The sequence below is a fragment of the Diceros bicornis genome, chromosome 22 (assembly GCF_020826845.1).
Source record: "Diceros bicornis minor isolate mBicDic1 chromosome 22, mDicBic1.mat.cur, whole genome shotgun sequence".
In the NCBI taxonomy this organism is placed as follows: Eukaryota; Metazoa; Chordata; class Mammalia; order Perissodactyla; family Rhinocerotidae; genus Diceros; species Diceros bicornis.
This window is the reverse complement of record NC_080761.1, coordinates 58516615-58528887: the sequence shown is the minus strand read 5'-3', so window position 1 is coordinate 58528887 and position 12273 is coordinate 58516615. Positions and strand designations below refer to the sequence as shown.

The window sequence follows — 12273 nt, the reverse complement described above, 5'->3', positions numbered from 1 at the left end:
TTCCCGTTCTCCTAGCTCCCTTCTCATCCATGAATCTCCCAGGGTGGCCTCCCCTAGCGGCCCCAGCAGCTTACCCCTAACTTGAATTCGGGCCTCCATAGTGAGCCTTTGTCCAAGGCCGCTGGTGACTCCGTAAACCATTTGCTGAGTGGCCTCAGCCTCCTTGGGGCAGTTAACACTGTCAGCCATCCTGCTCTCTTCAGCCCCGGAGCCCTGCCTTGCTTCCCAGAGCCCCGCGTGGTTCTGGATTCCTCTTGGCCACACCCTTTCCGAGACTCTCGTGTGACTCAGCTCCCCGGTTGCGTGTGCCTTCCCTAGGGTCCATCTACCTTGCTACAGTTCTCCCTTTCCCTCTGGCATGTCTCATCTGCTCTCGAGCGCTCAACCACCATCTCTGTGTTGATGACTCTCCAGTGTGCTTCTCCCAGGGAGACCCTTTTCCTGAATCTGGGTGAACCCTACTGTCCTCGAAGCCGTCTTCACTTGGATGCTCCACTTGTGCCCCAGATTTGACCTTTCCAACTTAGAAAGGTCATCCTCTTTTCTAAAGATGTATTTTGTTTCCCAGCCTGTGACACCACTGTCCCTGCCATCATCCAGGGTAGAAGCTGGGAATTCTCTGTGATACTTCCTCTCCCAGCCTCTGGTCTGACCTCTCCCAACTCGCTTGTCCTCTCCTGCCCAGCCACCGGAGCTGTTGCTGGTTGGGTTTGTGCAGGAGCCGTATGGGGTCCCGCTTGCGGCCCTCTGCCCTCACACCTGTCCTGCACATGTCGCACACTGGGGTCTGACCTCATACCTCCCTGTTGACAGTCTTTCCATGGCTTCTTCATTGACAGCAGGGGTTTCGGTTTCATGGATCTGTTAAAAAAAAAGTTGGGAGGACTGCTGTAGTATTGCCAACTTTTAGTTGTTCTAAATAAGAATATTAGAAGAAAAAGGAACTCACCACCCACCATCATTTCATGGAAAAGGACACTTCAACGCTAAAAGAGGCATAATTTAGAAGATAAGACGGGAGAGTAGCAGCCAAGCGTGTGGCCTACGGATGTGGATGGGGGCCCCCCAGGAGCCTCAGTGAGCTCCTTTGTCAGGTGGGGACATGCAGAGTGCACCCCACAGTGTCTGTGAGGATCAAATGAAGTGACGCCTGGCACGTAGCTCCTAAATCCTAGGGAAACAACAGCCCTCCCCAGGAGAGGACCACCACCCAGGATGCCCCCACAGGGGTCCCAGTGCCCACCCGTCCGTTGGGGCCTGGCCTGCTGGGACCCCTTGCTTGGGAAGTGTGATGAGAGCTCTTCTTTTTTCAATTCTAATACTTTAAACACTTAAATTAAAGTCCACTAAGTATGTCAGTGTGTCTGCCCAGCTGTTTCCACTTGCAGAGCTATGAGCACATTGAGCATTGTTGGTGGTTAATTGCACTTTAGCAGCCTTTTCGTAGCTTTATTCAGACAACCGTGTATCTTCAGTAGACAACTGCGTATGAGGCATCAATACGCATCATGACTCTCAGGACTCTTGCAGGCGTGGCCCTTGGTGGTTACCTAGCAGTTGTGGTACTGAGATGTTTTCCTCCTAACTGCTGTGGATGCTCTGGGCCTGGGGTGTGTCCGTGATGCAGGAGCTGGAGGGCTCACTGGGACAGACCTCGGAGCCCCTGGCACAGCTCCGAGACTGCACCATGGGGAAGCCTCCTCCCCCTTCTGCCGGCCGCGTCCTTCCTCCCCGGCGTCCTCCGAGGGGCCCTGTTGCAGCCTGGTCAGCATTCTGTCCCCCACAAAAATGTGAGCCTCTGAAGTCTCTTGAAGTCAGGATGCCAGGGACTGCTCCATCTTCCTGCCTTCTGGCGCAGCGCCTTACCAACGAGTGAATATTGACCAAATCAGCTTCCTAGTTTCCTTCCCTGAAATTGCCAAGATTCGAAGTATTTATAATCATTGCACTTTGCTGTTTTCCAAGTGGCAGTGAAGTGGATCCACAGTGATCTTATGTGAAACTTGTGTTTATATCACTTGCGTTTAAATGAGCCACCAAGAGATCGTTTGGAAGCACGGCACCAGCAGCCTCAGAATCCTCGTTTTGCACAGTATGTTCAATTAATGTATGAATCCCGTAGGGACTGAGAGTGGATTCTAGAGGTCAGGCCAGATGCACTACAGATAACCAGTGTGTGGAAGACCGAAGAGTGGCTGTGATTTATGCTCTCGGTTCCGAGCTATCTTTATTGTTGTCCCAATAATGGGTGTAAAAGTGGTACGTATTGCCTTTTGTTCATAACTTCATATCAAGCAGTTAGTCTTTAGACGATAGGACAAAGCATTAGACAACTGTGGCGCTTTTTGCCAACTTTTTGCATTAAGAAACTGGTGTATGTATATAAACATGTTCAGCTAAATTGTGTGGCAGACCTCATGCTAATGTTCTTTTCGTAAAGATGCAACACAGACATACTTGCTGGTCACTGTTCATGGGGTGATCAGGCACGGAACGGTGAGGACAGGTTCAGGCTCTGGTCTGCACACAGGTATGAGGTTTAAAGGAAAAAAAGAACTGAAGTGAAGAAAAATTTGAATCAGAATATCCATTCCTTAGAAGGGAGGAAAAATGTCATCTGACACAAAAATATAACATCTATAGATTTGGAAAATGTTCACTTTCTTTGTCTTAAAAAACAAAAAGTGTGGGGCTGGCCCAGTGGTGTAGCGGTTAAATTCAGTGCGCTCTGCTTTGGTGGCCTGGGATTTGCAGGTTCAGATCCCTGGCGTAGACCCACGCACCGCTTGTCAAGCCATGCTCTGGTGGCGTCCCATATAAAGTAGAGGAAGATGGGCACGATGTTAGCCCACGGCCAATCTTCCTCAGCAGAAAAGAGGAGGATTGGCAACAGATGTTAGCTCTGGGCTAATCTTCCACAAAAAAACAAAAAGTGTTCTGAATGGGGTTTTGAGACCACTTAGAATTGGAACAGGGTCTACACAAAAATAAAACATAGTACAGTGTTATTTCCTTAATGAAGGAAATAACTGAATAAAACAAAATTTCACAAGTCTTTAATACAATATGTTAAGGTATGATATATCAACAGTGCAGTGTCTGGATTCTCCTCTAAGTCTGTATAATAAGCCACCAAGTCTGCTGGACGCGTTTCCTCCTGTAACAGCACGTGCTGTGCAAGTGCAGACCCACGAGACATGTACCAGGGGAGTGAGCGTCTGCTCTGACAAGGGCCCTGCCGTTTCATTAAGAGCATTTTATTTCCATCATGTGAACGTTAAGACCCTGTCAAATTATCCTTCCTACTGGTACATTTTAGAGAGCTTTGGAAGAGTGTTTAATCAACATATCACCTGGAGGACAGTCTTGGATGTTAACTGAATGCTTTGCTGCTGTGCCATGATGGGTTTAATCTAACAGGTGGAGGAGAATATGGCAACCATGCTACACTGTTTCAGTGAATCCACAGCTGTAGAAAAATGTTTGATTTTTAAAATATAACCAAGATGAGACTACAGAATTATAAGTAGTGAAATACTAGAAAACTGAATAAAAATTGCTTCTTTAGCAGGGGCCCTTCATTATTTTGCTTTTAGGAGTGTGGGAGTGATTTGTTTTTTTGGGTTTCGGATGTTCTTATAATGTAGTTGTTTCTTAGCTCCCACGTTGCAGCCCTTGAATTGTTAGACTAGTGGAGGGACATCAGGGGCTGACGTCAGAGACTGGTGCTGTCTGTGGTGGCTGCAGCGTCCGCAGTGAGGACTGCCCATGGGGGTCTCTGAGCGGCTGTGTGGCTCTGGCTGCCTTGGGCTTTGTCGCACCCCTGTGAGCTCATGCCACCCCGCTTCACCTCCACCTGCAGCGCTGGCCCCGTGGATGCATGGGCCCTACCTGCTGCCTGTTGAGGAGGTTGGCCCTGGGTGGCTCACTGCCTGGAGCCTCGGCGAGGCTGCACCACCTGGGTGTCGGGGGCAGGCCAGGTGCCCCTGACCCAGCCCCAGGGCTCCTGATGGGGTTCAGAGGAAAATACAAACTAGAGGCTGTTGAGGGTGGCAAAGGCACAGGAGATCATCGTGGGTGGTGGAAGGGGCACCTGCTGGCTCAGGATTCTGAAGGTCAGAGGGAAAGCTGGCGAGGCGGGCAGGGCAGCGGGGGCCAGGCCGGTCATTCCTGCCTGCCCACCGCCTAGAGGAGGCGGCAGCACACAGTGCTCTGTAGGAAATAGGAGACTGGGGGAAAGAGGATTCTGAAAGGGAAAATCTGTCACATAAGAGGGTGTTTTGTGTAGAGGCAATGATCATGAGTTTCCGCACAAATAGGATCTATCTGTTATTTAATTATCCTGCCTGGAGGCAGAGGGGTGAGCTATACACAATCTCTTGGAGGTCCTTTCCAGCTTCAAATTTTTGTTTCTTTACTTGTAAAGCAAGTAACTAACAATTACCAAACTTGCTACAAAGCGCCATAAAAAAAGCAATTGCTGATAAACATTTGCTTTTTAATTAAACAGAATTTACTTTCGACCTTGGAGATAGAAAGTATGTATGTTTCCAACTTTAATTTCCATGTGTTATAATTTATTTGACTTTTGTTTTTTCCTAACATTAAACTTTGAAGCTAAAATAAAAACAAAACTGCTCAAAGAAAAGAAAAAAGGAGGAGAAATGGGACTTCGGTACAGTATTTTGAAGCATGTCTCTAAGCAGCGAGCACGTCATTTATTGGATCTGAGTGTTAATGTTGTTCTCGTGAACAGCCGAGGACAGATGACTGTAGTTCTCCTGGGAACAGCCGAGGACGGACAACTGTAGCTCTCCTGGGAACAGCCGAGGACGGATGACTAGCTCTCCTGGGTCGTGACACTGCAGTGGGATGAGCAGATGCTATTCAGAGCGTCTGTGGGAAGATGTAGCAACATAAGGCGCTGGCACTTTTTATGGGTCAACAAGTCTTGAAGCGTTTTTTCCCAGTTGAGGGTGTGTAGATAAATACTCTGTCTGTGGTGTGTATATCCGTGTGTGTGTAGATACATGTAGTCATGACTAAGGTGGCCAGGATTCTCAGAGATTTCTTCTTTTCTCTATTTAATTGGGTCTGTTGGCACTCAGTTTCCCAACCAGTAGGAATGCGTGATTTCCCCCATCTACACATTGTGGCAAGGTTTTTAAAGAAAGTACAAAGTGCAAGCTGTCAGGAGTGTCAAAAGTTTCCTAAATTGCCAGGTCAGCAGGCCCTGAGATGCGGTGTTGCCCGCCAGATTCTGCCCTGAGGACGAGGGAGGCTTGGGGCTCACTCTGAGTTGGCTTTAGGAGGCTGAGTTCCGAAAGAAACGGGAGGGCGAGGGCTGGCGGGGTGAGGAAGGAGTCCGGGCCCTGGGAAATTACAAAGCGCATGGGCTTATGGTGGTCTTAATTAGCCACTCAGAAGATTTAGGGGCCCTTTAATTACAGGATCTGTTCGCTTCAAGGATCTTTGAGCTGCAGTGTTGTGGGGGATGGGTAGCGAAGACAAGAGTATCCATAGGAACAAAAGTGACCAAGTCTCATTTTCATCAAGGCGGTCGCGGTGGTAGGTGGCTGCTCTGTCGTCTGTGGCGCCCCAGGGTCAGCGTGCGCACCCCTGGGAGAGACGGCCTGCACACCCCTGGAGGAAAGCCCTTTTCCTGTTTTGGCCATTTTTCTATCCAGTAAATTCTGTTCTCACCGTGTTTTTTTTTTTTTTTTTTCTTTTTTTTTTGTGAGGAAGATTGGCCCTGAGCTAACATCTACCAATCCTCCTCTTTTTTTTTTTTTTGTTGAGGAAGACTGGCCCTGGGCTAACATCCATGCCCATCTTCCTCTACTTTAAATGGGAGGCCGCCACAGCGTGGCTCGACAAGCGGTGCACGGGTGCGCACCCGGGATCCGAACTGGCAAACCCTGGGCCACCGCAGCGGAGCACGCGCACTTAACCGCTTGCGCGACAGGGCGGGCCCCATCACCCTGTTAATTGTCATTCTTCTGTTCTGTATATCAAATCCTTCCACACGGCCAGCTTTTCCAGTATTGTACGCAACATAATGTGGTGATCCCAGACTTTTAGAGTGCCAAGGGACGTGGGTGCCCAACTAGCCCCAAACTGTAGTTAGAGACAGGCTGTCGAGGCTCAGAGAGGAGGTTGTCCGGGCACTGGAGCCTGCCGGCCAGCGCGCATGCTCCCCGTCCCAGTGGTGTGTGCTCCCGGAGGGGAGCTCAGGATTTCTGTCCTGACTCCCCGCTTCTGGGCTGCCGCCAGCCGGCCCTCCTCCCTGCCCTGCTGTGGGACTGAACACCCCAGAAGGCAGGGTGGATGGACTCCCATTTCTCCCAGACCGGCTGGGACTCCGGCTGCAGGACTCCTCACCATGGAGACGTGTGTGTCCGTCGTTTTTCCTTTTTCCGAGGGGTTTGGGTTTCTAGGAATGTTCTTGTCATCTGCCTCCACAGATGTTTCGTCGTCCTCTGGAGATCATGATGGTATTTACCCTCAGCAGACACTGATGACAGCTGCTCAAGCTCGGGGCACATTGTTTCAAAAAAAACTATTGCTTTTTTAAAAGGAAATTGAATGTTTTCTTGTGCATCTGAAAATTTGCGTGAAAGTGTAAATGTCTGTTTTCCTGAGGTTTCTTCCATTCTGTCAGCTTAGGCTGGGTTCTTCTAATTCCTTGTTTTGTTTCTTTCTTTTTTCCCCCCTTTATTTATTTATTTATTATTTACTTTTGGATCGTAAAACAACACAAATTTATTATCTTACAGTTCTAGAGGTCACAAGTCCAAAATGGGTGTCCCTGGGCTAAAATCAAGTTGTCAGCAGGGCTACATTCCTTCTGGAGGTGCTGCTGCCTGTGGCCCTTCCTCCATCGTCAGAGCCAGCAGTGGCCGGGCTTGTCCTTCACCACCTCGTCTCTGAAACCAGCTCCTCTGCCCCCTTTCCCCATGAGAGGACCTGTGATGACATGGGGCCATGGGAGTCACCCAGGGCCACAGGCTTGGTCTGAGGTCAGCTGACTGCCGTGTGACAGCCATGCTCACACGTGTGTGGGCAGGAGTGCACGGTTCTGGAGGCACAAGGCCTTTGATGGTTTTGCCCTCTTTTTAATCTTTATGATCTTCGTGACTAAATAGGAAATAAAGATGGCATTTCATGTGATCATTCAATTTTTTTTAATTGCTGGAGACAAAGTTAGTAGCTGATACGTCTTTGTTTCTAAGAACAAGGGCATAGCTATCATTATAGCATAAATTGTATTAAATTAAGGTATCTTTTTTCTGTGTATTTTTTTGTTTTTGTGAGAAATTTCAAAACGTTTTTTTTTAAAAATCTGTATACTTAGTTTTTCCTGGTATCAACTATTCTGGGACAGTAAAATGTGTCTACACTTTATTCCATGTGTCTTTCACCAGACACGTTCCTTAGCATCCTGGATGCTGTTTTCCTCCTGTTCAGAGCCGACCTTGGCTTTCTGCAGTGGACTCGGGCACCTGGGGATGCGTTCATCCCACACAGCCTCCTGGTGGCTGGCCTTGAGAGAAAGGCAGTGTCTGTGGCCTGGGCCTCTCTCGGAGCTGTCTCACTGTGATGGGCGGGGCTCAGGGCCCCGGGCTCGGACTTGGTGGTGAGGCGGACATCTCAGAAGTAGTGGAAAGCTCTGTGACCCAGCCGGGTCGAAGCAGCTGAGTTGTATTCATCAACTGAAAGGGAGATCCGGGTCTTGGACCTCAGACGGCAAAGTCTTGGGGCCGAGAGCTCACAGATGGGTAATAATTAGGCCCCTGGAAGGACATACACCTGGAGTTCCTGGGCCTGTGTGTGGAATTAGCGTGTTGACGTGCGCTTGTTTTCTCAGGTCCGGGCCCACCAGCTGGTCTTGCCACCATGCGACGTGGTGATCAAGGCCGTGGCCGACTATGTCCGCAACATCCAGGACACCTCAGACTTGGATGCCATAGCGAAAGATGTTTTCCAGCATTCTCAGGTAGAAAGGCGACGCTCTGCACGGCGGTACAGGCCGGGTTTGGAAGGGGCTTGAAAGCACATGCTGGCGGGGGGTGTCCAGGAGCGCTGGCCCAGCTGTCAGGCCTCCGTGCCGGCCTGTGGGGCTGGACCTCACCTCACTCCTCCAGCTTCCCGCCGACCTGCACAGAGGAGCTGTGGAGGTGGACGAGTCGTCAGGTCTCCACTGATGGTGGAGAATGCGCCTGGATTCTCCATCGTCACTGGACGGCGTTTCCACTGAGACGACAGATGTATCAAGCGGGTTGAATGGGATTGTGACCCTGACCTGTCTGTCCCTTCCGGGGATGGTCAGCATCTCCTTCCTTTTTTGGAAGTAAAGAATGCCAGTGGGTCAGGGTTAGTAGAAGACTGAGGTTTGTGTGACTTCCTGTCTCCTCTCTGAAGAGCTGAAACCGCTGCCTCCCTTGCTGGAGATGGAAAGTTCACCTCTCCTGGCGGCGCCAGGCCCTGGCCAAGGGGGAGCAGAGCGGTCGGGCCGCTCCCAGAACCCAGGTCTCCTGACTGCCGCGGCAGATTCTGTGTGAACTTCGTGGCTCTGAGAGAATTTGTGTTCGACTTGTTTCTTCAATAATAGTGTGTTGATTTTCCTTGAAGATTTTAATGTCATTCTAAACTCTTATCTAGCTTGAAAGGCTACAGGTTATGATACATGTGCTAAATTATAAAAATATGTTAATACATGTGACCAGTGGCATACTAATTGACAAAGATTTTCTTGTGTTTATTTCAGTCTAGAACAGATGACAAAGTTATTCGATTTAAGAGAGCAATTGGATATTATTCAGCGACTAGTAAGCCTATGGCGTTTCACCCACCACATTACTTAGGTAAGTAAATCAGAGCCCCGGTGATGGATGCTGACCACGCACTGACCAAAGAGATTTTAACAGTCACCAGATGACCTTTTAGGTTTATTCTTTTGAAAGTAGATTTCTGCAGTTATACAAATAAGTATAGCCAAACCTTGTGGGCAGACTCGGTAGTAATCTCTGATGGTGCTGAGGAGCTTAGAGCCTCACGAGAGTCGAGGAGAGCAGGCCTGGGGACCAAGGCTGGCGGGGGCATGATGCTGAAATCCCGTGTCCCCAAGAGCAGTGCACCAAGGACAGAGAAGACCCTCCGCTTCCACAGATGCCTTTGCACATGCTGTGCGCGTCTCCTCTTTTGTTGCCTTTTTTGCCAAAGACCAGATTTAACTCAGATTTGGAATTGGGGAATAAAAACAATTATAAGCTGTTGACCTAAAGCCTGCTTGGTAGTGACTGTCCCCTGGGAGGTTGTGCAGCACTCGCCTTGAGTTCCAGCCTCCTTCCGAGCCAGATGGCCTCTCTTAGGGTCGAGAGCAGGAAAGCAGTGAGAAACGGTGCTGCTGGCTGTGGTTTCGGTCGTGTTTGCTTCATGTAATGGAGGAAGACGTGTTCCTGAGACTTCAGAGGAACTGGACTTTTTACTGGTTTCAGGAGGTTAATCCTGGGGTGAGCGTGTCCCTAACAGTGCCTTTACGTGGGAGCATTCATTCATTTGCTTATTCAAGCACAGTGCTGCTGTGGGTGTGGGGCACGGAGATCAAAGGTATGCGATGGCTCTTGGTGGCTGTCTGTCGGTGGGTGACAGACTGGTGAGTCTGGATGGTCCTGACGCAACGTGATCAAGGAGGGTGGGCGGAGGCTGCAGGTCATTTCTTCTGCTGGCCCAGCCCCCATTGTGGCTCCTGACGGGCCGGGCACTTGCTCTGCTGCTGCCCTTGCCCCCCCATTCATCTTCCTCCCACAGCCAGAGCTGTGTTTAAAATGTCAGTTGGCCCGTGCCACCCCACACGCTTGGAACAAACTCCTGGCTCCACACCTGCTGCCCCCACGGTCACTCTCTAGGCCCTGGATTCTTTCCTGCCTGGAATGTGCCACGCTAGCTCCTACTGTGGGGCCTGTGCCCCGGCTGTGGGCCTCGAGCCCTCTCCCCCTGACTTCCTGTATTCCTGTTTCTGAGACCCAGCCTTCACTGTCACTTGTCTGGGGCCTTTCTTGGCTAGCTGCGCTACTTCAGCTACCAGGCCATCCTGTCCTGTCACCTCATTTTAATTTCCTGCATAGTTCCTCACACCCCCCTCCCACTCCCAGGAACGTCGGGTCTGGGGGAGCCAGGACCTCACCTGCCACCTCTCTCGTACCCCCACGGGCAAATATCTGACTGAATGACTTCATCCGTGAGAAGTTGTTGAATCAGGAGAGTGAAATGACTGGATGTGATTTAGGCTTACTCTTGGAAAGAGGGGCGGCCGTGTTGAAGGAGGGAGATTCGTTGTCACATGTCACCTCAGTTAAGGTGGGACATGAAAGGGACAGATCACGGTGTCTGGGTTTTACTCCTGGACAGGGGACGTCAGGAGATGCTGTGGAGACAGGCGAGAGCTGCTGCTGACACCCGGGGTGGACATCCAAATTCCTTCGCCTCCGGCCTCAGATTTCCTGTTTTATTAAAATGGGATACTTCCATGAAAATTAAAAGAGAAGTATGTGTAGAGTGCTTCCATGAATGCTTGTTACATGGCAGACACTGTCACGGTTGTTCTTGTTGAAGGATGGGGAAAGGCAGTGAACGAGTAACGTTAAAATGAGTCGTCAGAAAGCCTGAAGGGAGTTCACAGAGGGACGACTGGCACCTTGGGCATCTCTAGAGGCTTTCTGGTTCTTGTGTGACAACTGTAGTTTAAACAGTCATTATGGTGTACTTGGGCCTAGAACATTTATTGAAGAGGAGGAAAATAGGAGAAAAAGGATAGAGAAAGACACTTGACTTAACATTTGGCATTGAGCTGAGCTGATGATAATTTTGAAGATGTTTTGAGAAGGCAAGATAAGTTTTAAATTAGGTTTAAGTTTGAGCTTCTTAAAAATATGTAGTGTTCTATAAAGTGCTTCCATGTTTTTATTAAATCATCAAACCACGTTGCAAGTGAGTATTTAATAAATGAAGTCGACTCTTAGATTTCACTTCCCCTCCTCAGTGGTTTGTGGAGAAGGTGTAAGTGGTCAGGAATTGGTGTTTGGAGTGATGGTTTCAGGCAGGTGCGTGTAGGCGATAACTACCTGTAAATCTTCTGTGAAGCGTTTCCTGATGCCTCTGCCTGCTGCAGGACTCTGAGTGTGCAGCAGGGACTGGCAGGCAGCCGCACGGTTGCAGCAGGGAGCTGGGTATAGAGTTCAGGAGGCACGTGTGTGGAACGTTGGATGAGATCTGGGAGGGGCTAGGGCGGGATCTCAAGGGAAGGTTTATTTCAGGTCACACAATTGGGAGCCAGCAGAAATGGGTTCATGTAAAAATCATTTTTGTTGTTTTTTTCTGATAAGTGTAAAGAAACAAGTAATCTGGAGACAGCCCTCATTGGTTTGCCGGTATGTGCTGTTAGAGTCCCACTGTGGAACCAAGCAGAGAGCGATGACTGGAATGGAAATGGAGTCTAGAAGAAGCAGGGTGGAGTCGGAGAAGCCTTTCTTGGCATCCCGAGTTAGATCCCGAGGTAGTTTCCATGAGAATGTTCTTATGAGTAGTGGGTCGGTCACAAGTGATCTTTTCCACCCAGAGTCCATTCTGTTATTGTACAGGAAAAGACATTCAGGATTTTGAACGACCGGTGTTGGAACATAGCTTTCTTGTTCATTAGAACCTGACCGCATTAATCATTTTAGAAATTGGAACATGTGTACAGTTTTGAAGAAATTTTAACAACACACACTAGAAACTCAGAGTGGCTGTTGGGAATAAAACGGGAAGTGTTGCCTCTAACCAGAGGTGTCTCAACCTGCTGGGATTTTAGCATCTACCCGAGAACTGCCTCATGGATCCAGGTCTTAATGGGCCTCAAGAATCTGTGTTTTCAAAAGGAAAACCTTCCTGGCCGGGCCCACGTGGCCTGGCATCGAGGAGCGACTGCTGTGTCTTGTGCCTTTCCTTCTGAGCCTGTGTCCTCTGTGGCGTTGAGTGGACCCTCAGGTCTGCACACAGTCGTCGGTGGTGTGGCGTCCACAGCAGGAAGTGCACACGCTCCCTGTCCCCTTGCCCCGCGGTGCTGGGAGGCCTGCTCTGCGGAGTGTGAGAAGATGTGTTCTGGTCCATACTGTCTTTGCCCTGTGGACTCCCAGAAATGATCTGTTCCTAGGTAGATTTTTTAAATGAGTTTACCAGTGAGATTGGTATTATTTTTTAAGCATTTATGCTGTCAGAAACACTGTTGGGCAC

At 49.5% G+C, this 12273-nt stretch overlaps 1 protein-coding gene across 3 annotated transcripts in view; it reads left to right on the top strand.

Annotated features, from left to right (window-relative positions):
* FAM120A (family with sequence similarity 120 member A) overlaps positions 1 to 12273 on the top strand; it is a 110580-nt gene that overhangs the window by 38510 nt on the left and 59797 nt on the right. For all 3 annotated transcript variants that reach the window (XM_058566077.1, XM_058566076.1, XM_058566078.1), the window contains exons 4-5: positions 7868 to 7996; positions 8768 to 8864. In XM_058566077.1, coding sequence (XP_058422060.1) covers positions 7868 to 7996; positions 8768 to 8864 — 226 coding nt within the window. The remainder of the gene's footprint in view (positions 1 to 7867; positions 7997 to 8767; positions 8865 to 12273) is intronic.